This window comes from Poecilia reticulata, chromosome 17 (genome assembly GCF_904066995.2).
Source record: "Poecilia reticulata chromosome 17, P_reticulata-male-v2, whole genome shotgun sequence".
NCBI classification, from domain to species: Eukaryota; Metazoa; Chordata; class Actinopteri; order Cyprinodontiformes; family Poeciliidae; genus Poecilia; species Poecilia reticulata.
The window spans coordinates 28,823,437-28,848,382 of record NC_088846.1 but is presented as its reverse complement, the minus strand read 5'-3'; the positions used below and the strand labels follow the sequence as shown (position 1 = coordinate 28,848,382).

Sequence of the window (24,946 nt, the reverse complement as noted above, 5' to 3'; positions counted from 1 at the left end):
TATTTTTTTTGTTTTTTAGTAATAATTTCTATGTCATAACATGAAAAACACAAAATTTCACTGTGAAGGGATTTGTTTTTACAATAATATACATTTGTAGAAATCATTATTTTATGGGTTAAAAAAAAAATTGCTCTTTCGTCGCCTGGTGGCCACGGTAGGTACCGCATGCTTCCCCGGTAACATGAGCTGCTGTGCAAAGTGCAGAGCATCCAAACGTCCAAAGCTCCGGTCAGAAGTTAAGTTAGCAAAACAATGTCTCAAAAAGGACTTAAACCTTCAGGGAGGCAGAAAAGAAAGAGGAAGAATAGAAAAAAAGCCAAGATAAAGGTTTGTTTTAATGTGCCTTGGTACTGTAATGTAAAAGATTTATAAAGCTGCTAATAGACAATGTGCCTGAAAACGACAGTCCACTTCAACAGTCAAACATTTATGCTGGGTCTTTGTGTGAAACTGAGTTTAAATTAGGTTATAGTCATGATTGGCTCTGCATATTTCTGAGGTATTTTTGGCTTCAATATGCTGATTTATAAACCTTTGCTGACAAAGATAAGATTAAGGGATAAGATGGGCTTCACATGTAAATATCGACCAATCATGATCCCCCAAAATTAAGTAAATCGGCGCCTAGAAATCATTTGGCCAATAAATGTATTCTATTATACATGTATATAAAGTAAACAGCACTGTCAGAGATGCAATAAGTTTATAGCAGGTGTGTGAATGAACTAATGATCGGACTGCTGATTGCAGTCAGTCCACATTGTTGGCAGAACTAGAGGGCCCCAAAATCAAATTACCCTAACCGTACCCTAAGCAACATTAGATTTGTTTCTAGATTTTTTAACAATTGGAATAATTGTTTATGTACTTTGTGATGTCATTTTTTTACTTTAAATGTGCATTTCATTTTTTCTAAATGGTATGGTCTACCTTTTGTCTCCAAATAAAGACTTGTGAATTAATACGAAGTTGTTTCCCCCCGTTTTTCGGTTGTCCACACTCCAGTTCAGTAGGGGGCAGTATTGCACCAATTTCCTTGTTTACCAACTGCCAAAAAACATCAAAGAAGAAGAAGCCTAGATAGCTGCTGCATTGTCCCATCTGAGCTAATATTTCAGCAACCATGTCTTCAGTTCAGCATCTCAGAGAGTTTATCAGAGAGCGACTAACTGCTGCTGCTCAAGAAATCTTCACAGAGGTTGAAAAAACCATCATTTGCTACGAGGAAGAGCTCGATGCTCAGCGCAGAATGATGGGGATCGACTGGAAACCACAAATTAAGCTGCACAGAGTCGGTTCGGAGCTGCAGAGACAAAGTTCTGGTAGGTCTGGATAAATGTGCTGATGTTTTCACTGAAGACAGAGATCGAGTCAGCTGCGATAGTTGCTGCAGCTCCAGCTGCTGCTAAACGGGGCTGAATAGGAACTGATTTAGCTGCTAGCTCTGGTGCTACAGAGGCTAATTTAAGACCAGTCTTTGGGATCTTTTCTTGGATCAACTTCATTTTGAATACCAACATATCAGCCTTATTTAAGGAATTGCTCTCTTCTTTTTCTTTATTCAATAGAGGCTAAGAGAAAGGAGTCTGTGTAACTCATCACAATTATAAGCCAGAGTATGGGGTTCCATTTGTATCAAAAATAAGTAGAACTTATATGTGTAGATGTGTCGTTGGTCTATGTTGCATGTAGATGATGCACATGTAGATGTTGCATATGTCTGTCGCATATGCGTTCGCTGCATATGTGGTTCATGTAGTTGGTCCGTGTTGCTATTGCCTGTTTTCTTCGCCATTAAAAAGTCTTGAAGTAGGTCATGTCTGATCAAATTGTTTATTAGATATTTTAAAAAATGTTGGTCTTTCAATGTCAGTTGTTTCAATAAAATTGTTTTCAAAATGTTAAGATTTCTACCTCGTATTTTCTTTAGGCATTAGTCAGGGCAGCTAACGAGGTCGAGGGGTCCTGGCCCAGTGAAGGGGGCGCTAAATTTCTTTTTAAATCTGTATATCTTTATTTTTAAGAATAATTTTCACTGCCGGCATGTATTTGAACTTCTCTCTCTTATTTACTTCAGCGCAGCTCACAGTTTTAAACAAATTCTGTAGTTTTCGGGGTACTTCTTAATCTGCTCCTTAGTCGCTTCTTTTTGGGCCTTTTACTGCCTCTAGTTGCGTGGGGTGGTAACACAACTAATATAATTACAAAATGCCACTGTCTTTATTATTTATTATTAATTCTGGGATTAGGATAATAATCCCAGAATCAATTATAAATAATTATAATAATAATAATTATTATTATTATAGCAGCAGATTCAGAGAATCTGGAACAATCGCTGTGCGTAAGGATCAAGGCCGTAAAACTCTACTAGATGCTCGTGATCTCCGGGCCCTTAAACGTCACTGTACCTCAAACAGGAATGTCACCGTCAAGAAAATAACAACATGGGCTCAGGAATACTTTCAGAAAGCATCGCCAGTGAACACAATCCACTGTGCCATCCGCCACTGCCAGCTGAAACTTTACAGTGCAAAGAGGAAGCCATTTCTAAGCTCCACAAGCTCAGCCGTTTGCACTGGTCCAGGAGTCATTTAAAATGGAGTGAGGCAAAATGGACGACTGTTCTGTGGTCAGATGAGTCACGGTTTGAAGTTCTTTATGGACACTGGGACGCCATGTCATCGAGACCAGAGAGGACAAGGAAAACCCAAATTGTTATCAACGCTCCGTTCAGAAGCTGCATCACTGATGGTCTGGGGTTGCATGAGTGCTGGTGGCCTGGGCAGCTTGCATGTCTGGAAAGGCTCCATTAATGTAGAGAACTATGTTCAGGTTCTAGAACAATATGCTCCCATCTAGACGTCGTCATCTCTTTCAGGGAAGATCCTGCATTTTTCAACAAGATGATGCTAGATCACATTCTGCAGCAATCATAACATCATGGCTACGTAGGAGAAGGATCCGGGTCCTGAAATGTCCAGCCTGCAGTCCAGATCTTTCACCTATAGAGAACATTTGGCGCATCATAAAGAGGAAGGTGCGACAAAGAAGGCCCAAGACTATTGAACAGTCTTGGGCCTGTAGTAAACATCAATGGGAAAGCATTCCTATTTCTAAACTTGAGAAATTGGTCTCCTCTGTCCCCAGACGTCTGTTGAGTGATGTAAGAAGAAGGGGAGATGCCACACAGTGGTAAAAATGGCCTTGTCCCAACTTTTTTGGGATTTGTTGATGTCATGAAATTTTGAAAATATATTTTTCCCTTTAAAATTATATATTCTCTCAGTTTAAAGTTTTAATCTGTGATTTGTGTTCAATTGTGACTAAAATATTAGATGTTGGCACCTGCACATCATTGCATTCAATTTTTATTCACAATTTGTTTAGTGTCCCAACTTTTTTGGAATCCGGTTTGTAATTTGCACAGGCACATTATTATTATTATCATACTGCCAGAATTAATAATAAATACTTAGTAGCATTTTGATTTAGAAATGTAATTATATTAGTTGTGTTACCACCCCACGCCACTAGAGGCAGTAAAAGGCCCAAAAAGAAGCGACTAAAGAGCAGATTAAGAAGTACCCCGAAAATTACAGAATTTGTTTAAAACTGTGAGCTGCGCAGAAGTAAATAAGAGAATAAATATAAAAATAAAAAAATAAATATAAAAATAAAAGTAGAAATATATACTTTGCTTTGATTTTTTTTTTTTTGCTTCTCCCTTTTTCGTTTGCTGTATTTCCATTTGCTGTATTTATTTCTGTATCATTTTCTTGCTGTATTTCTGCTGCATCGTTATGTTAATGAGGTGGGCTGCCTTCTGTGTCCAGCTCTCTATTGGTCAATAAACAGGAAAGAGAACGATCCGTGTGCAGATCGATTGTGAATGCCTACCTACTTGGTGCTTTCGGCCTCAGTTCAACAGTCCTCGGAAAACCTGACTGAAAAATTCACGAATACTCATCATCTTAAAGATGCGATAAAAGGTAAGGTTAATAACAGCATTTAAGTCTTTGATAGCTGTTATAACTCATTGTCAATTCACCATTCTCTCACTCTGTATAAAATAAACAAGACTCCGATCAGAGAGTAAATCAGCTAGCAGCAGCTTTAGCCACAGTTAAGAAAAATATACACCGCTCTGTCAGTGCTGTAACATTAAAAGGTTCACTTTCTGTATAAACTTTAGTAAAACAGCATTTAAGTGTTAGCCGTTATTAGTCATTGTCAATTTATCATTCTCCAACTGTATTTAAAGGAACCAGCCTCCGATCGGAGAGTAAACCAGCTAGCAGCAGCTTTAGCCACAGTTAGGAAACATAAACACCGCTGCCTTTCAGTGCTGTGTTAAAAGTTTCACTAAAATCACTTACATCTTTCAACACTGTTGTTTAGAAAAGCATTTTAAATATTGATTTAAGCACCATCTGCCAAATAATTTACATATTCTGATGTGATTCATAATTTCTCCTTTTGTTGTCCATCTTTCTCAGCAGTAGCCGACCTAACAACCTACCATATCTGGGATGGTCTTGTTCCTCTGTCCATGGCAGGTTCAGTCAATCAGCTGTGGGACATCTGCTGCCTAGTCAAAGTATCATGGGCCTCTTGATTTAAAAGGACAAACCAGTACAGAGCCTCCCTGCTCCTGCAAGTCACACTTCTTGGATGAACACTCACTACTGCAAGCAGCTGTTAGAAATGAAATCTTTGTGTATCTATTCTGTAGTTAATATCTGTATGTATATATTAATAAATGAGTTGATGTTGTGTAGAGTTCTGTAAAAAACTTTTGTAAATAGCTTCTCTTGAGTAATCTACATATGTGCAACTTTTACATTTAAATTGCTTCTTTTTGTAAATTTTACACATCTGGCAACAAAGTATGTGGAGGAGAGGAAATGCTAAAATTAAAGCTGCCATTGTGGAAAAGACATAAGGTTTGTGGCTGTTTCTTTAAAACATCTATTTAATAATTACATTAAACTCTGTGGTTACTACATTACACAAACATGATTACCACAGTTAATAATTTAAGTCATTGATAGAGAAAATGTAGCTACAAAAGACATATAAATTTTATTTCAACAGTATGTACTCAGGGTTTACAACTTAAGAAGACATCCATGTAGGGTCCTTGGCAGGTGCCAGTCTGCAGTGAACAGGTGGATGACAGAGGCAATGCTATACTGTAGTGAGCAGTTTGAAGCAGAAGTCCCACCATGTGATCCACAGGATTTTCCCAGCTGAGCACAAACTTCATGCACTTCGTTTCCACAGGCACCACAGCAGAATCAAGTGTAACCTGTTAAAAGGGATATAAAGTTGTTATTCCTATGTTATCAATTTTCTACTGCCAAGTCTAGAACCACAGGAAAACAAAGGATAAGAAACTTAACCTTCTAATCATAACATTTGATAAATATTCATTGGAGAAATGTGAAGTTAATGAGCTAATTATATATATATATATATATAGAGAGAGAGAGAGAATCACATTTCTCCAATGAAACGTTAATATATCTATCTAAAACAGCGTCTTCCTCATGTCTTGATCGTAGTAGGAGTTTAACTTCTCAGGATGTGGTGGAGCAGCGGGTGTTTGGCATAACTGTCAAGTTTTGGACTTGTGGCTACAGGTAATGTCGCTACTTAGCGGGTGGTGAAACTAGCGTACATGAGGAGGGTTTAATACGATCACGCATTTTCCATGACTGGTGGCAACCCCAGTCTAAACAATAAACATCTGATTAAAATTGGAGCCTAAATACGTTCCATTTCCAAAACAGAAAGGCTACGTAATGCTAGCCAGCTAACAAATTACTATTGCTATCCTAGCACATCAACTAACAGCTAGAAAAAAAACAAAACGTACCTTCGTAGTCAAACTGGTGTCAATCAACAGGAATTTGTCCAGTTTAGATTATGTACAGACCATTATTTAACACTACCATTTCTATTTCTTCAATCACTTCTTCTAAGACCCCACCATTATAATCATCTTGATCCCCCCACAAAGTACTATGTGCATTAAAATCCCCACCCCAAATTATTTTCCCTCTCCAGTGTCTAAGGATTGTTTCAAGTTTTGCTTTCTCTATTTTCTTACAAGGATTATCCTTCACCCTGACGATCCTTCCCTCGGGGGGTTGGGTGGTGGGGGGCGCCGATCTATGTTTTCGCATCCACCTGAATAATGTGTAGTTGCACCACTGGTGGTGGAATATAAGTTCTTACACTGAAACTCATGTATCCAATCATTACTTTATCAGGTTTAACTTTATCTTTGAATTCCAGGAACACAGATGTACTATCCAATCTTTCCCCATTTCTAAAAGCCTGCAATCGTCTTATGCCTGGAATCTCTCCTCTTTTTATTGTTTTCTTTAGTTCTTCCAAGTTTTCTCCAATCGGGATCCCTGATATTACTCCTTTTCTTCCCCCACTACCTTCCTTTCCACCACTTCTTTTTTACATACCATTTGGAGTTTTAATGCCTTATTCTTTTGTTCAACATTCTTACAGATAATAAGAAGGCTCCTATCCCTTAAAACTATAGCCAGTTCCACGTCTCCGATAACTTTCTTTAGTCCATTTGATAAAGTGATCGGACTCACCCCAATCATATCTTGTCCAGTTCTAAATTTTAATATAACTTTAAATTCTTCCATCATTTTTTTCTTCCTTACCTCAACACTTTCTTCCTCATCTTCCAAAGATCTTTTGCCTAGTCCTTTTACCCTTGTCTTTCCCTCCTCCCCCTATTCTATTTTCTACTAATACCCAATCTGTGTCTTCTGAACATCCTCCACTACAACTAGCCATCTTAATCTACTCACAGTCCAGATTACGCCAAAACCACCTTAGAAATCAACTTATTACTCGCCAGAAATCGCTTAAACTCTTCCACTCAGAAAATCCGCGTTCTCCAATCTCGCACACCTGCCGATTTCAGCCCTGTCATCCGCACACCAAGTCATCAGAAGAGCAGGTGTTTAAATCAGCTAATCAACCACCGCTGTGTTCAGGTGGAGATATATTAATAATGACAATATAGACATCAAACCTGACAGCATAATGTAACAGACTGAATGTTCTGTTTTGGTGTTTTTGCTACTTTTTTGTGTGGTAAATGTTGGTTGTTTGGGATTGATCCGCCCTCATATAGGCTTGAATGTAATCTCTGTTTCTACTGCTCATTGAGCTGTTTATCGGTTGCCATGGCAACGCGTCCGCATGTAGGGTGACGGCCCACACAGAGCGAGAAAAAGCAGAATGGCTCTGTCGGGCTGTTCTTCACCTGTTTTTCAGCTTTATTGTACCCTTATTGTGGCGCACTGCAGCCACTGCAATGTCTAAAAGTTAAAACAAGCGACAAAAACTGAACTAGTTCCCTTTGTAAAACGTGCCGATATTTACAACAATCATCGAACTTCGGCTGCTACAGCATATTTAAAATAAAACAATTGACCAGTATAAGAGAAATTGCCCCTTTCTTGTATCTGGACAGAATTAACAGAAACCAAACTGTTTATAGATCTGTATCACGGAGAATTTATGTATCAAACATCAGTTTCATCAGCTTTATTTTAATTTGTATTTCATAGATGTATCTGATAATAAATGATGGTGCTACAAATATTTTTGTGACAGATTTCTGCTCTTCCTGCATTCATTGGGATAGAATGGTTTTCTGGACATAACTCAATACATCACATAGTGACTAATAGGCGCTGTCCAATCCAGCACTGCAAATCAATTAGCAACAGTATGAAAGACCCAAAAATAACTAACTATACTACATTAAGAAATTATATTTAATCCTCAGTGCTACATGAAGCTCATTTTGAAACAATGCAAGTAAAAAACTATTACAATAAATGTAAATTAAGTCCAATGTTAGGCCTGTGTAAGCTAAATGTGAGAATAAGACGTTCTGTATACGTCTCATATATATATATATATATATATACACAAGAAAATTCACTCTCACTCTCTGAGCTCGGGTCCTCTATCAGAGGCCTGGGAGCTTGAGGGTTCTGCGCAGTATCTTGGCTGTGCCTAGAACTGCATATTTCTGGACTGAGATGTCTGATGTTGTTCCTGGGATCTGTTTGAGCCACTGCTCCAGTTTGGGGGTGACTGCCCCGAGGGCCCCGATGACCACAGGCACCACTGTGGTCTTCACCTTCCAGGCCTTTTCCAGTTCCTCTCTGAGGCCCTGGTATTTCTCCAGTTTCTCATACTCCTTTTTCCTGATGTTGTAATCACTTAGTATTTCTATATCCACCACAACGGCTTTCCTCTGTTGTTTATCCACCACCACAATGTCCGGTTGGTTTTTGATTACCATTTTGTCTGGATCTGGAAGTCCCACAGGATGTTAGCTCACCTTCGAGGGTGCTCCCCACTTTGATCTCAGGGCTTCCAGTCCATATTCTCAACAGATGTTCCTGTACACTATGCCTGACACTTGGTTATGTTGTTCCATGTACGCTTTCCCTGCCAGCATCTTGCACCCTGCTGTTATGTGCTGGACTGTCTCAGGGGCCTCCTTGCACAATCTACACCTTGGGTCTTGTCTGGTGTGGTAGATCTGAGCCTCTATTGCTCTGGTGTTTAGGGCCTGTTCCTGTGCAGCCAGGATGAGAGCCTTTGTGCTGTCCTTGAGTCCAGCTTTCTCCAGCCATTGGTAGGATTTCCTGACATCAGCCACTTCAGTTATTTGTCGGTGGTTCATCCCATGTAGGGGCTTGTCCTCCCATGATGGTACCTCCAGAACCTCATCCTCTGTTCCCCATTGTCTGAGACATTCACTGAGCACATTGTCTGTTGAGGCTTTGTCCTTTGTATATTTACGCATGGATATTTGATGTTTCATCCTGGACAGTGGCTCTCACTCACACTCACTAGTCCTCTGCCTCCTTCCTTATGGCTCGTGTACAGTCTCAGGGTGCTGGATTTGGGGTGGAACCCTCCATGCATGGTTAGTAGCTTCCGAGTCTTAACATCCATGGCCTTTATCTCTTCCATTGGCCAGCTAATTATTCCGGCAGGGTATCTGATTACTGGTAAGGCATAGCTGTTTATTGCACGGATCTTGTTCTTGCCATTGAGCTGGATTCTCAGGACTTGCCTTATTTGTTGGAGGTATTTGGCAGTGGCTCCTTTCCTTGTGAGCTCATTCAGGTTGCCATTTGCTTGTTGTATTCCCAGGTACTTGTAGCTGTGCTCTATGTCTGCTATTGTTCCTTCTGGGAGTGAGACCCCTTCTGTGTGGGCGACCTTCCCTCTCTTTGTAATCATCTGACCACACTTCTCTAGTCCGAATGACATCCCAATGTCAGTGCTGTAGATCCTGGTGGTGTGGATCAGTGAGTCGATGTCTCGCTCGCTCTTGGCGTACAGCTTGATGTCATTCATGTAGAGGAGGTGACTGATCGTGGCCCCATTCTTGAGTCGGTATCCGTAGCCAGTCTTGTTGATGATTTGGCTGAGAGGGTTCAGGCCTATGCAGAACAGCAGTGGGGACAGAGCATCTCCTTGGTATATGTCACATTTGATGGACACTTGTGCAAGTGGTTTGCAGTTGGCTTCAAGGGTGGTTTTCCATAGCCCCATCGAGTTTGCAATGAAGGCTCAGAGTCCTGTTGATATTATACATCTCTAAGCATTCAATGATCCAAGTGTGTAGCATTGAGTCATAGGCTTTCTTGTAATCAATCCAAGCCATGCACAGATTGGTGTGTTGAGTTTTGCAGTCTTGGGCGACCGTGTGGTCTATAGGTCTATATATATATATATATATATATATATATATATATATATATATATATATATATAGCATGTCTTAGGATATATATATCCTAAGACATGCTGCTCGGGACTAAAGTGTTTTGAATATTTTTGCCACAACTACAAACTTGTGTGCAGGACACTTTACCTGCTTTTCAGTTAAACTTTACAAACTAACTTTAGATTAATAGATTAATACGATGCCTAAAGTCCAGCATCTCCAGAAAAAACCAGGGTGATGCATGTCATGAATTTAATTATTAATGATGTCATCATTTGTTCCCACAGACCTCCAACAGCCAAGTGTCTCCAATGAGGAGGAAGCTTCTGCCATCCAACAAGTCTGGAGCCTGGCAAGTAGGTCCAGTCAGGACCAGAAAGAAGCAGAACATCAGTGGACTGAAGAGGAACAGATGGAACCAGAACCAAAATGGATTAAAAAAGAAGAGGAGGAACCAGAACCTACCCTGTTCAAACATGAGGAAATAGAATATCCACTAATATACATAAGAAAAGAGGAGCTAGATTATTTGGTGCTTCAACATGAACAGCAGCCACCAGAACATTTACCAACTGGACAGGACCAGAAGGACCTCTGCAGAAATCAAGAGGGAGAGCAGCTTGTCCAGAAGCAGCTTGTTGCTTTGATAGAGACTTCTACTCTTCAGGAAGATGATATGAGTGAAGAAGAGACAAGAACAGAGCAACTTTCCCTTCATATCTCTTCAGTGGTTGAGGACAAAGATCAGGAAGGAAGCAGCTGCTCTGTGTCAGAGAGTCAGTCTGATACTGGCACAGAGCAAAGACCTTTCAAATGTCACATTTGTGGGAGATGTTATCCACAAAATAAGAACTTGAAAAACCATTATAGAACCCACACTCTTGAGAGACGTTTTTCATGTGAAACATGCGGAAAGAGTTTCTCTATAATGAGAAATTTAACTCGTCACAAGAGAATTCATACAGGAGAGAGACCGTTTTCATGCCAGATATGTGGAAAGAGTTTCTCTCAAAGTAGTACTTTAAATGTCCACAAGAAAATTCACACAGGCGAGAGGCCTTTTTCATGTGAATCATGCGGAAAAAGTTTCTCGCGAATGAGTCACTTAAATCGTCACAAGAAAACTCATACAACTGAGAAGCCTTTTTCATGCCTGTTTTGTCAAAAAAGCTTCCATCAAAAGGATAAGTTGAGCGATCATATGAAAACCCATACAGGTCAGGGGTCGCTTTGAAGCCAAACCTGTAAAACAAATGAGTTCTTTGTAATTGGTTACTTAAATATTCTCATTAGAACCCACATTCAGGAGCTGGGTTGTTCACAAGAAATATGGAGGAGAAAAGTGTTATTTTATGTTGATAAACTGAATTTCCACATGAAGCAAATACACAAAAGTGCGAATTAGTCATTTAACTCACACAGATTTACTGTAATAAATATTAAACCCTTTCTTGGATTGTTTTCACTTTGCAAAATGCATTAGACCTTCACCTATTTTTGGTTGCCCATTTATGGATTTTTTTATTGTGGTGCATATCTATGAAATTTATTAAGGTATATTTAGAATATTCAAAACCATTTCAAATAGTTTGGAAGTGGAAATATTGAAGCACCATGTTACTTAACATGCCACTGATTGACTTTTGCAAAGTTGCCAATCAGGACGCTTTCAGCATCCTGAATCTAAAATCCTCCTCAAAATTTGACTTTCAGATGGACATCTATTTGTCATTAATAACATACCATCCATTTATGCTTTTCTGAAGAATTTCATGTATAAATTTATGCGCCGCTTGGATGTATCAAACGACTTGACAAAAAAAATCTGTCAACTACAACATATATTAATTATATTTTTTAAAAAATGTATTATTGGAAAAATTCTTTATCTGCTTAATTTTCCATTTTTTACTTGAAATGAGTATTTCATTTTTGTCTAAATGGTATGGACTACATTTTGTCTCGAACTAAAAACTTGTGAATTATTACGAAGTTGTTTTTCCCCGTTTATTGCAAGTTCACACTCCAGTTCAGTAGAGGGCGGTATTACACCAATTTCCTTTTTAGCCAACCACCAGAAAAACATCGAAGAAGAATAAGCGGCTAAAGATAAATGCATGGATGAGCTTCTCTAGATCGTGCTGAGACATAAGTCCTCTAATCCTGGAGATGTTCTTCAGGTGATAGAAGGCCGACTTTGTGACCGTCTTAATGTGGCTCTGAAGGTTCAGGTCAGAGTCCATCACTACTCCCAGGTTTCGAGCTGATCGCTGGTTTTTAGTTGTAGTGACTGAAGCTGTGCATCAACTCTAGATCACTCCTCTTTAGGTCCAAAAATAATAACTTTCAGTTTTGTTTCTTTTCAGCTGGAGAAAGTTTTGGCACATCCACACATGTATCTGTTCTAAGCATCTATTCAGTGATTGGATGGGGTCAAAGGTCACCTGGTGACATCGTGATGTAGAGCTGTGTATCATCCGCGTAGTTATGGTAGCTAATCTTGTTTCCTGTTATAATCTGAGCCAGTGGGAGCATATAAATATTGAATAGAAGGGGTCCTAGGAGTGAACCTTGTGGTACCCCACATGTGACCTTTGACCTCTTTGATGAGAAGTTTCTGATTGAAACAAAGAAATCCCTGTTCTTTATGTAAGATTCAAACCAGTGGAGCACTGGACCGGAGAGTCCGACCCAACTCTCCAGTTGATTCAGTAAAATGTCATGGTCAAACCTGAGGTCCAACAGAACCAGCACTGTGGTTCTCCCACAGTCTTTATTTATATGGATGTCATTGAACACTTTGACTAGGCCAGTCTCCGTGCTGTGGTGAGCACGAAAACCAGACTGGAAGGAGTCAAAGCGATTCATTATTGTTAGGAAGTTATTTAATTGTTTAAAAACAGCTTTTTCAGTAATTTTGCTGATGAATGGGAGGTCAGAGGTCGGCCTGTAATTCTGCAGTAGTAATTTGTCCAGATTGTTCTTTTTTATCAGTGGTTTGATAACTGCTGTTTTCAAAGGCTGGGGGAAAACACCTGAAGAGAGCAATGAGTTACTATTTGGATCAGATCATTAGCAACAACAGGCAGGACTTTCTTAAAGAAATGTGTGGGCAGGACATCCAGACAGCAGGAACCGGAGCTTCACTGACTTATAATTTCTTATAAGGTTTTATAATTTAGCAGTTGAAATTGGGTCATTTTTCCTGCATTTGTTTTGTTTGGGCACAGCATTAATAGTGGCTTTTGAGTGGATGTGCAGATTAATCCTCTGATCTTTTGAATTTTCTCTGAAAAGAAACTTGAAAACTTGGTGCAGGCGGCATTAGATTGAAGTTCAGGTGGCAACATCATTGGAGGATTTGTGAGCCTGTCAACAGTAGCAAATAAAGCTTGAGCATTGTTAATGTTTTTGTTTATGACATCTGCAAATAAAGCCTCTCTTGCATGCTTTAGTGTTGTGTGATAGTTACGTAGTCTTTCTTTATAGATTTCATAATAAACGTGCAGTTGAGCTTTACACCATTTCCGTTCGGCCCTACGGCAGAGTTGTTTTGCAGATTGAACTACTTGTGCATTTCTCCATGGAGATTTCTTCCTGCCAGTCACAACCGTCACTTTAATGGGGGCAATGTAATCAATGATATCTGAAAGTTTGCACTGAAAATCCTCTACCAACTTATCTACGTCACTATAGCTTGAGGGCAAGAAAGAAGAGTAGATTTGATTAAATGTTTCTGCTGTGGGGCTGCACAGTGGCGCAGTTGGTAGAGCTGTTGCCTTGCAGCAAGAAGGTTCTGGGTTCAATTCCCAGCCTGGGGTCTTTCTGCATGGAGTTTGCATGTTCTCCCTGTGCATGCGTGGGTTTTCTCCGGGTACTCCAGTTTCCTCCCACAATCCAAAAACATGACTGTTAGGTTAATTGGTCTGTCTAAAATTGCCCCTAGGCGTGAGTGTGTGTGTATGGTTGTTTGTCCTGTGTGTCTCTGGCGACCTGTCCAGGGTGACCCCGCCCCTCACCTGGAATGTTAGCTGGAGATGGGCACCAGCAACCCTCCCGACCCCACTGAGGGACAAGGGTGAAAGAAAATGGATGGATGGTTTCTGCTGTGTTTTCTGTGAAAGTACATTTTGTGATAGTAGCTGTTTGTCCAACTGGATTAACGGATAAAGAACTGTCAAAGAAAACAGCAAAGTGATCCGACAGGCGACATCAGTTACAGAGACATTGGAAATATTCACACCCTTACTGATAACCAGGTCCAGTGTGTGTCCCTGAGTGTGTGTTGCTTGTTTGACATGTTGTGTTAAACCAAAACTCTCTAATATATTAAACAGCTTTTTAGCCCCTCGGTCTTGGGGGTTGTCAACATGAATGTTGAAATCACCAACAATTATCAAACAATCATAATCGATACATATGAGAGATAGAAGCTCATTGAAGTCCGCAAAGAATTTTTCCTCATATGTTGGAGTTTTGTATAGAGTTGGTGTCAAAGTTCGTTTGTGGCCTTTTTTTTACTTCGATTCCAAGATATTCAAAAGACATAAAACTACCCAAAGAGATTTTACTACAGTTCATGGTATTCTGAAATATTGAAGCCACGACTCCTCCTTTTTTGTGTTTTCTATTTTCACTTAAAAAATTGTACGTAGGAGGCATTGATTCAATTAGTACGATTGGTCCATTATTGTCATTCAGCCATGCTTCTGTCAGAAATAAAACATCAATATTATGCTCAGTGATGAAATCATTAATTAATAGAGCTTTAGCACAGAGAGATGTGGTGTTTAAAGAGCCAGTTTAAGTGAGTTGGAGGCTGAAAGTTCTTCAGTCTGAGGTTTGAATTAAGACCACTGTATATTACATTTCTGTTTGTGGTAACTTTTCTTGTAGTGATCCGGACAGGTAATGTCCTGTTTTGCGGTGCCGGGGGGCCAGACACATTCTGGAGGAAGACGGGTGTAAAGATGATATCTGGACCCCGGTCTCAGACCTCAGAAACGTAGAGTGGTGGATCCTCAGAGGCAGGTGGCTTAGATGAAGTTTGAAATGGAGAAATGGGCGTTGCAATGGGGATTTAAGTTTTCAGTTGAAAAAACAAAAGTCATATTTACTCAGGAAAAAATAAACAAGGAAATAAAATTTAAATGATATAACCAAGAATTAAAACAAGTGTATAAAATTTTTAGGGCTATGGTTTGATGAAAAATTAAAATGAAATATACATATTCAAAAAGTTGTTAATAAATGTAAAAAAAAAAAATCTTAAATATTTTTGAGATGCTTGGCTGGCAGTGACTGGGGAGCAGATAGGTAATAATTAAAACAGATTTACACAGGCATGATGAGATCTAACAGACTTTGGTTGTCTAGTTTATGGTTCAGCAGCTAAAACACATCTGGTTAAATTAGACGTTATTCAACATCAGGCATTAAGATTATGTACCGGAGCATTTAAAACTACAAAGCTGCAGCATTAGAAATAGAAATGGGAGAAATGTTGTAAGATTTAAGGAGAACAAAATTAGAAATAAATTATTGGTTAAATTTACAAGGCAATAACTTTGATCATCCAACTTGGGGAAAAAGAAAAAGAAATGAGTTTTGGATGGATAATTGAAAATAAAAGAATTTAAAAGTAATTGTTTAGAAATTAGTCGAACACCAATATCAATTATACAACCGCCATGGATTCTACCAGATCAATAGTAGATATGTCAATAATGGAAAAGAAACAAGACACATCTTACATTGTAGATAGTTATTCCGTACAATTATATTTAAACAATTATCAATATATTAAAATCTACACAGATGCATCAAAAATAAGTGAAAAAACAACTTTTGTAGAACCAGAATTCAATATAAAAATAAGAAAACGAATTACAGACAGATTATCAGTATAAACAGAAGAAATATTGGCAATATTATTAGCTTTACAATGAGTAGAAGACATAAAACCATTAAAAACAATAATTTGTTCAGATTCAAGCTCTGCATTATAAAGTTTAAAATATAATCAATCAGATAGTAGGACGGACATCTAAATCCTATTAGCTTTACAGTTAAACAAGTAAAGCTGAGGGAACGAGTATTGCTAAAAACTGATGAAAGTATGGCAAAAGAGGTGGGATGAAGGAAAAACGGGAAGATGACTTTATACAATTTAGAAGATCGTTGGAGACAAGAAATAGAAAGGAGGAAAGAGTGATGAGGTTGAGATTTGGACAGGACTAAATTATACACTTTTTAAAATTCAAAAGCATAATACTGGCAAATATGATCACTGTGGAAAATATTAAACAATAGAACATGTTATACTAGAATGTCATTTAGTTTTAAATTGTATGTCTGTTTTTAAACTAAGAGTTTTCTTTTTTTATGTTGTGTTTTGATGTACAGCACTTTGTATCAGCTGGGGTTGTTTTAAAGTGCTTTATAAATAAAGTTGGATTGGATTGGATAAATAGATATGTGAGGAGAAAGTTTGAAAGAATAAAGGAAAAAGTTAATTTATTAGATATTTTGAGGAAGAATTTGAGTAATAACATACAAATTATTCGATTTTTTTAAAGAAAACTAAATTTCATAGAATTTGATTATAGTGTATTTGTGAAAGAGTGTATGATATAGATGGGTAGAATACAACGTTATGTATAACTTTGTATATTTGTATATGTACAGGTCGGATATATTTATTCATTATTACTATTTATTTATTTATTATATAATATATATGTATATATATTTAGATAAGTAGATAAAGAGATAGAGATAAATAGACCATCACGAACCACACTCCATACCAGTAAGTGGCGGTAATGCTACTAACCTTTTGTTGCCAACCACCAGTAAAACCAACCAGAAGAAGAAGAAGCCCGCATACGCTAAGCTAGATAGCTGCTGCATTGTCCCATCTCGGCTAATATTTCAGCAACCATGTCTTCAGTTCAGCATCTCAGAGAGTTTATCAGAGAGCGACTAACTGCTGCTGCTCAAGAAATCTTCACAGAGGTTGAAAAAACCGTCATTTGCTACGAGGAAGAGCTCGATGCTCAGCGCAGAATGATGGGGATCGACTGGAAACCAGAAATTAAGCTACACAGAGTCGGTTCGGAGCTGCAGAGACAAAGTTCTGGTAGGTCTGGATAAATGTGCTGATGTTTTCACAACAGACAGAGATCCGTCAGCGGCGATAGTTGCTGCAGCTCCAGCTGCTGCTGAACAGGAACTGATTTAGCTGCTAGCTCTGATGCTACAGAGGCTAGCACAAACGTGTTTATGAGTCATTCATTAATATCTCCAGTTATTAGTGCTGGAAATTTGGAATACAACGTGTAAACTCTTCATTTATAATCTCATACGTGATTTTGTAAATCAGAGTAGTGGAGAGTGTTATGAAGGAGACGCAGGATGAGCTGTGTTATTTTTTCATAAAGGCACAGAAAGGAATGAAACAAATAAGCAGATATAGTAGAGCAGTGGTCCCCAAACTGCGGCCCGCCTCCACATTTGGTCCGGTGTTATGACATTGTTGATGTACTGTCTGCTGATTATGCAGCAAACGTGTAAAAAAAATTACATGAGCCTATAAAGGCCAATTTGCTAGTTGCTTGAGCAAAGTTTTTGCAGAGTAAAACGGAAATGTGTCATTATTTCAAAGTTCATCCAAGTAATGTACTTAATATTTAGTAAATATATTTTCAATGCAACGACTTTCATTTCATCCAATTTCTTACATTAAATGTGTATGGGCTTCAAGGAATTTGAAAAGCTCCACATGTTTTGCGAACTTTGACATAGTTCTCACACAACTGGGATTGGCTCCACCCACACTGTAGTGAGCCCCCACAACCCCCGATCTTGTTTTGGCGGCAGAGCAAGTGTAATTTCAACCTCTTGTTAATATTCTAGCGGTCTCAAATCGTTTTGAATAAGTCATTTTTGGAATTTTTTCAACCCCGATTTTGATTTTTGAACAAGGTAAAATCAAATTAATGCTCAACTAGCAAATTGGCCTTTATAGGCTCATGTAATTTTTTTTACACGTTTGCTGCATAATCAGCAGACAGTACATCAACAATGTGAATATAATTCTTCAGACCACCTCCGAAATCAAAGCACAGTTGAACAGGTTATACACATTACGTCAGGGTCAGGCTGCATGTCCTTTATTAGCAGGATTCAATTATTGTGGAGAGAACGCTACGTTCGTGAAAAAACATTGCTATCTTAAAACATTTCTTGAAATGAGACACATTTTTTCTTGTTCTAAGTCTTTATTGAAGTTCAAAACAAAATGTACACATTGTACAACAGCGGAGAATCTGAAGAATTAAAAGAAGTAGCCCACACTTAGGTTTGATTTGGAACATGATAGGGTGACGGTGACGTCATCGGCCAAAATTATAACTTTTAATATCTCAGAAACCAAAACTGCACAAACGAAAATTTTAACGGCACAAACCTGCACAAACGGAGCACTAACGAACTAGCCCACTTTGGTTTGTTTTGGAGCGATATGGGGGGATGGTGAACTCTAGATGACCTAAAAAATAATGTTTAATATCTCAGAAACCAAAACTGCACAAACGAAAATTTTAACGGCACAAACCTGCACAAACGGAGCACTAACCATTCAGACTATTTGCTGGATTTTTTGACGTGGGTGGGGTGTCAGCTTCACACAGCTGCTTTCACGGTGTCCGTAGTTCCCTACGCGCGTGCTTTCTCTGTGCTCAGCACAAGCACGCGCGTATTGTGCCGCGTGGGCGGGGCGGCAAGAAGACGCAGGGGGAACCGTATCTGATGGGGAAACGCGGATTGACGTAACACCTGTTAATACAATATATGAAAAAAAAATCTGAATGCTCTCTGGTATTGTTCAGGGGGCCGGTGTTATGCCCAGAAAAGCCCCCCTGCCCAAATTTGCATCCCCTGTCGCGGGAGCGCGCATCGCTCTAAGCTCTCGCATATTGACGAGGAAACGGATAAAAATATGACCGAAGAGGAAATTTTTAAGATATTTGTAACATTATCACGTTTCCTAACCATGTAATTCCTAATACGGGGGGTTTTATTTCGCAAATTATTTGAAATAAATACGGTTTTTACACTTTTATTGACACATATGAGTCGAACTTTTTTTCAGTCCGTGTCTGTTGTAAACGTTCTCCGCAAATGGTTTGAAATTCTCTGCTTTGTCTTTTGATATCATAATAGCTCAAAAGCATTACAACAGAGACCCATTATGTAGAACATTTTATATCATGCTTCACTTCTAGTCTGTTAATGTAGGAGGAAATGCAACTTAATTTATGAGCCTGAAAATATTGGCATCCGTCTTGTTGATATGAAACTTATAGCATTAGCTCAGAGAACAAGTGTAATTACGTAGAAGAGATTAAATCATTTCAACTCTTTATTTCCCCCAATTAGCACAGGGATGCATGTTTTGGCAATATAGATTTTGAGCCTGCCACAATATGCATCCCTTCTTTATTCCCCACAAATATTATCCTATCGATATAAAACATGTACCAGCAGTTCTTGGAACTACTCAGATTATGTAGAAAAAATATTTCACTATTAACTCTTGAATTCTTTAAATTAGCACAGGGATGCATTTTTGGACAATATGGATTTCCAGCCTGCCAAAATATGCATCCCATATCTATTCCCCTCAAATATTATCCAATTGATTTAAAACTTATAACAGCAGTTCTTGGAGCTACTCTCATTATGTAGAAATAGTTATTTTACTTTTATCTCTTTATTTCTCAAAGTTGGCACAGGGATGCATTTTTGGGCAATATGGATTTCCAGCCTGCCAAAATATGCACCCCTCTCTATTCCCTTCAAATATTATCCTATTGATTTAAAACTTATACCAGCATTTCTTGGAGCTACTCTCATTATGTAGAAATAGTTATTTCATTCTTAACTCTTTATTTCTCAAAGTTAGCACAGGGATGCATTTTTGGGCAATATCTCCAGCCTGCCAAAATATGCACCCCTCTCTATTCCCTTCAAATATTATCCTATTGATTTAAAACTTATACCAGCATTTCTTGGAGCTACTCTCATTATGTAGAAATAGTTATTTCATTCTTAACTCTTTAATTCTTCAAATTAGCACAGGGGTGCGTTTTTGGGCAAATTTCCAGCCTGCCAAAATATGCACCCCTCTCTATTCCCTTCAAATATTATCCTATTGATTTAAAACTTATACCAGCATTTCTTGGAGCTACTCTCATTATGTAGAAATAGTTATTTCATTCTTAACTCTTTATTTCTCAAAGTTAGCACAGGGATGCACAGGTTGAACAGGTTATACACATTACGTCAGGGTCAGGCTGCATGTCCTTTATTAGCAGGATTCAATTATTGTGGAGAGAACGCTACGTTCGTGAAAAAACATTGCTATCTTAAAACATTTCTTGAAATGAGACACATTTTTTCTTGTTCTAAGTCTTTATTGAAGTTCAAAACAAAATGTACACATTGTACAACAGCGGAGAATCTGAAGAATTAAAAGAAGTAGCCCACACTTAGGTTTGATTTGGAACATGATAGGGTGACGGTGACGTCATCGGCCAAAATTATAACTTTTAATATCTCAGAAACCAAAACTGCACAAACGAAAATTTTAACGGCACAAACCTGCACAAACGGAGCACTAACGAACTAGCCCACTTTGGTTTGTTTTGGAACGATATGGGGGGATGGTGACGTCATCAGCCAAAATTATAACTTTTAATATCTCAAAGACGAAAGCTGCACAAACGAAAATTTTAACGGCACAAACCTGCACAAACGGAGCACTAACGAACTAGCCCACTTTGGTTTGTTTTGGAGCATATGGGGGGATGATGACGTCATCGGCCAAAATTATAACTTTTAATATCTCAAAGATGAAAGCTGCACAAACGAAAATTTTAACGGCACAAACCTGCACAAACGGAGCACTAACGAACTAGCCCACTTTGGTTTGTTTTGGAGAGATATGGGGGGATGGTGAACTCTAGATGACCTAAAAAATAATGTTTAATATCTCAGAAACCAAAACTGCACAAACGAAAATTTTAACGGCACAAACCTGCACAAACGGAGCACTAACCATTCAGACTATTTGCTGGATTTTTTGACGTGGGTGGGGTGTCAGCTTCACGCGGCTCGTGAAAGCTCAACAATATGTTTCGGCAAAGTTCTCACTTTCTTCACGTTTTTGCGGGAAACTAACAACAACAACAATAATAATAGCAACAATAATAATAGTAATAATAATAAATAATAGTGATGATAAATACATATGTCACATATATATATAATTATTATAAATGTATATATATGTTTAGTTATATATATACATATATATATTTATGAAATAAAAACAAGGCAATGTATTTAATGCTCGATATTACCTATCAGATACCGTTCCCCTTGTTTTAAAGTGGGGGAACGGTATCTGATGGCCATATTTCACCCATCAGATACCGTTCCCCTTGTTTTAAAGTGGGGGAACGGTATCTGATGGCCATATTTCACCCATCAGATACCGTTCCCCTTGTTTTAAAGTGGGGGAACAATATCTGGTGGGCGAAATATGGCCATCAGATACCGTTCCCCCACTGTAAAACAAGGGGAACGGTATCTGATGGGTAATATTGAGCATTAAAATGCATTGCCCTGTTTAATATATATATATACATTTATAATAATTATAATATATATGACATATATGTATTTATCATTACTATTATTTTTTATTATTATTGTTATTAGTATTATTACTATTGGTTTCCCGCAAAAACGTGAAGAAAGTGAGAACTTTGCCGAAACATATTGTTTGAACTTTCACGGTGTCCGTAGTTCCCTACGCGCGTGCTTTCTCGATGCTCATCACAAGCACGTGCGTATTTTGCCGCGTGGGCGGGGCGGAGCGGCAAGAAGACGCTGGGGGAACCGTATCTGATGGGGAAACGCAGATTGACGTAACACCGGTTTATATGTGGATTTTTCTTCAACCAACCGGGGGGCTCTTTAGCAGGAAGTGTGTCCTGTAAACTGTGGGTGTTTTGTTTGCATGGCGCATTACTGCCATCTGTTGGACTTTTAGGGAACTGCTTGACTTTTATGTTATTTAATCAGTACGGTTGTTTGCTAGCGGTAGAGCAGATGAACACACGTGTTTGTTATGAACGGTTGAATTCTTTGAAGCAATGCCTGTAAGTAGCAGCTTATACTTCCAAACGAGCCTTCATGTTAACATATGAGGAATTAATATGTTAAAGTTACTTTCCCTCAATGGAATATATACTAGTCAGTCCCAGTGACCGTTTCACTAACGGTTTTTGCCCGTGTGCTTTCTGGGTAAAAATCAATCGAGAAACGTCCACCCCCCCCTCGAACAGTTTCAACCTTCATCCCCCCTTCTCCCTCTCAACAATTTCCGGCAGCACATGTGATAAACGGGTAACACATTTTCTGTTACAAACTGACTCCGGCACCCCACCAGAGAAGGGAAAAGTTATGTGGCCCTCACAGGAAAAAGTTTGGGGACCACTGTAGTAGAGCACAGCTGTGATCCTATCTCTCTACAGCTGAAGCTCAAATGCTACATCTTCATTTTAATTTATTGGGCTAAAGCACCAGTTAGTTATGGTAAATAATAAGAATTTGTTATCCCTTCAGTTCAGGGGCCCAGACCAGTTCTACAGGGACACTGGAAAACTGTCAAAGTAGAAACATGCAAATGGTTTTCTGCAAATCTACATTTCTCAAATGTGTTTATTAAAATATCTCTGTCGCTGCAGATTTGTTCTGTGGGACATGTTCAAGTTAAATGGATCAGGTGTTGTCTCCAACTTTGATGATAGGAAATTATTTCTTTGATGCCTACTGAATGATGCCTGCAGACCAGAATCTGCAGGGAAAATTAAACTGATCCATGAGATAGAAATCAATTAAATTATATTAATGATGTCATTCTTAGTTCCCACAGACCTCCAACAGCCAAGTGTCTCAAATGAGGAGGAAGATTCTGCTATCCAACAAGTCCGTAGGCTGGCAAGTAGGTTCAGTCAGGACCAGAAAGAAGCAGAACATCAGTGGACTGAAGAGGAACAGATGGAACCAGAACCAAAATGGATTAAAAAAGAAGAGGAGGAACCAGAACCTACACTGTTTAAATATGAGGAAATAGAATATCCACTAACATATGTTAGAAAAGAGGAACTAGATTCTTTGGTGCTTCAACATGAACAGCAGCCACCAGAACATTTACCAACTGGACAGGACCAGTTGTTTGTTGCTTCGATTGAGACTTCTACTCTTCAGGAAGATGATATGAGTGAAGAAGAGACAAGAACAGAGCAGCTTTCCCTTCATATCTCTGCAGTGGTTGAGAGCAAAGATCAGGAAGGAAGCAGCTGCCCTGTGTCAGAGAGTCAGTCTGATACTGGCACAAAGAAAAGACCTTTCAAATGTGACATTTGTGGGAAGTGTTACACACAACGGTGGAACTTGAAAAATCATTTCAGAACCCATACTGGTGAGAGACCTTTTTCATGTCAGATATGTGGAAAGAGTTTCTTTCAAAGTAGTACTTTAAATGTCCACAAGAGAATTCATACAGGTGAGAAACCTTTTTCATGTGAAACATGCGGGAAAAGTTTCTCTGTAATGAAGGATTTAAATTGTCACAAGAGAATTCATACAGGTGAGAAGCCTTTTTCATGTCAGTCATGCGGAAAGAGTTTCTCTCAAATTGGCACTTTAAGTCTCCACAAGAAAATTCATACAGGCGAGAGGCCTTTTCCATGCGAATCATGTGGGAAACGTTTCCGTGCAATTAGTCACTTAAATGTTCACAAGAGAATTCATACAGGCGAGAGGCCTTTTTCATGCAAATCATGCGGAAAAAGTTTCTCGCGAATGAGTCACTTAAATCGTCACAAGAAAACTCATACAACTGAGAAGCTTTTTTCATGCCAGTCTTGTGAACAAAGCTTCTATCGAAAGAATAATTTGAGCAATCACATGAAAACTCATACAGGTCAGGGGTCGTTTTGAAGCCAAACCTGTAAAACAAATGAGTTCTTTGTAATTGATTACCTAATTATTCTCATTAGGACCCACATTCAGGAGCTGGGTTTTTCACATGAAATATGGAGAAGAAGTGTTGTTTTATGCTGGTAATCTGAATTTCCACATGAAGCAAATACACAAAAGTGAGAATTAGTCATTTAACTCACAGATTTACTGTAATAAATATTAAACCCTTTCTTGTATTGTTTTCACTTTGCAAAATGCATTAGACCCTCATCTATCTTTGGTTTCCCATTTATGGATTTTTTTTTATTGTGGTGCATATCTATAAAATTTGTTAAGGTATTTTTAGAATATTCAAAACCATTTCAACTGGTTTGTAATTGAAAATATTGAGGCACAATGTTACTTGACATGCCACTGATTGACTTTTGCAAAGTAGCCAATCAGGACGCTTTCAGAATCCTGAATCTAGAATCCTCCTCAAAATTTGACTTTCAGATGGAAATCTGTTTGTCCTGAGTAACATACCAACTTTTCATGCTTTGCTGAAGAATTTCATGTATGAATTTATGTGCTGCTTGGATGTATCAAAGAACTTGACAAAAAAAATCTTTGACAACTACAACATATATTAGATATATTTCTAGCTTTTTAACAGTTGTAATAATTGTTTATCTGCTTTGTGATGTCATTTTTTACTTGAAATGTGTATTTCATTTTTTTCCCTAAATGGTATGGACTATCTTTTGTTTCGAAATAAAAACTTATGAATTAATACAAAGTTGTTTTATCCCGAAGGGCTACATAGTGGCGCAGTTAGTAGAGCTGTTGCCTGGCAGCAAGAAGGTCCTGGGTTTGATTCAGGCCCGGGGTCTTTCTGCATGGAGTTTCCATGATCTCGCTGTGCATGGTGGGTTCTCTCTGGGTACGTCGACTTCCTCCAAAAACATGAGTGTCAGGTTAATTGGCCTTTAGCTATTGGAAGCTAGAAATCGAAACCAACTTCAGCTTCGTTATTTCTCCTCATGTGCCAGTTGATAACATTAAATCTAATGTTAGGAGGGAAAGTAGTTGAAGTCAAACGGT

The 24,946-nt window shown here is 38.5% G+C and overlaps 2 protein-coding genes across 2 annotated transcripts; both read left to right on the top strand.

Moving 5' to 3' along the window:
- Positions 1–1,078: 1,078 nt before the first annotated feature.
- On the top strand, positions 1,079–13,265 carry LOC145547959 (uncharacterized). Its single transcript, XM_081598212.1, has 2 exons — positions 1,079–1,325; positions 10,093–13,265. The coding sequence occupies exons 1-2, from the start codon at positions 1,127–1,129 to the stop codon at positions 11,037–11,039; spliced, it is 1,146 nt and encodes a 381-aa protein (XP_081454338.1). The 5' UTR covers positions 1,079–1,126; the 3' UTR covers positions 11,040–13,265.
- A 3,361-nt stretch (positions 13,266–16,626) lies between these two features.
- On the top strand, positions 16,627–24,093 carry LOC145547506 (uncharacterized). The gene is made up of 2 exons (XM_017309926.2): positions 16,627–16,946; positions 22,803–24,093. The coding sequence occupies exons 1-2, from the start codon at positions 16,748–16,750 to the stop codon at positions 23,879–23,881; spliced, it is 1,278 nt and encodes a 425-aa protein (XP_017165415.1). The 5' UTR covers positions 16,627–16,747; the 3' UTR covers positions 23,882–24,093.
- The last annotated feature ends 853 nt before the right edge of the window (positions 24,094–24,946 follow it).

Coding starts and splice junctions, on each gene's coding strand:
- LOC145547506 (XM_017309926.2), top strand. CDS start 16,748: ATGTCTTCAGTTCAGCATCTCAGAGAGTTTATCAGAGAGCGACTAACT. Junction 16,947..22,802: donor GCTGCAGAGACAAAGTTCTG/GTAGGTCTGGAT, acceptor TGTCATTCTTAG/TTCCCACAGACCTCCAACAG.
- LOC145547959 (XM_081598212.1), top strand. CDS start 1,127: ATGTCTTCAGTTCAGCATCTCAGAGAGTTTATCAGAGAGCGACTAACT. Junction 1,326..10,092: donor GCTGCAGAGACAAAGTTCTG/GTAGGTCTGGAT, acceptor TTGTTCCCACAG/ACCTCCAACAGCCAAGTGTC.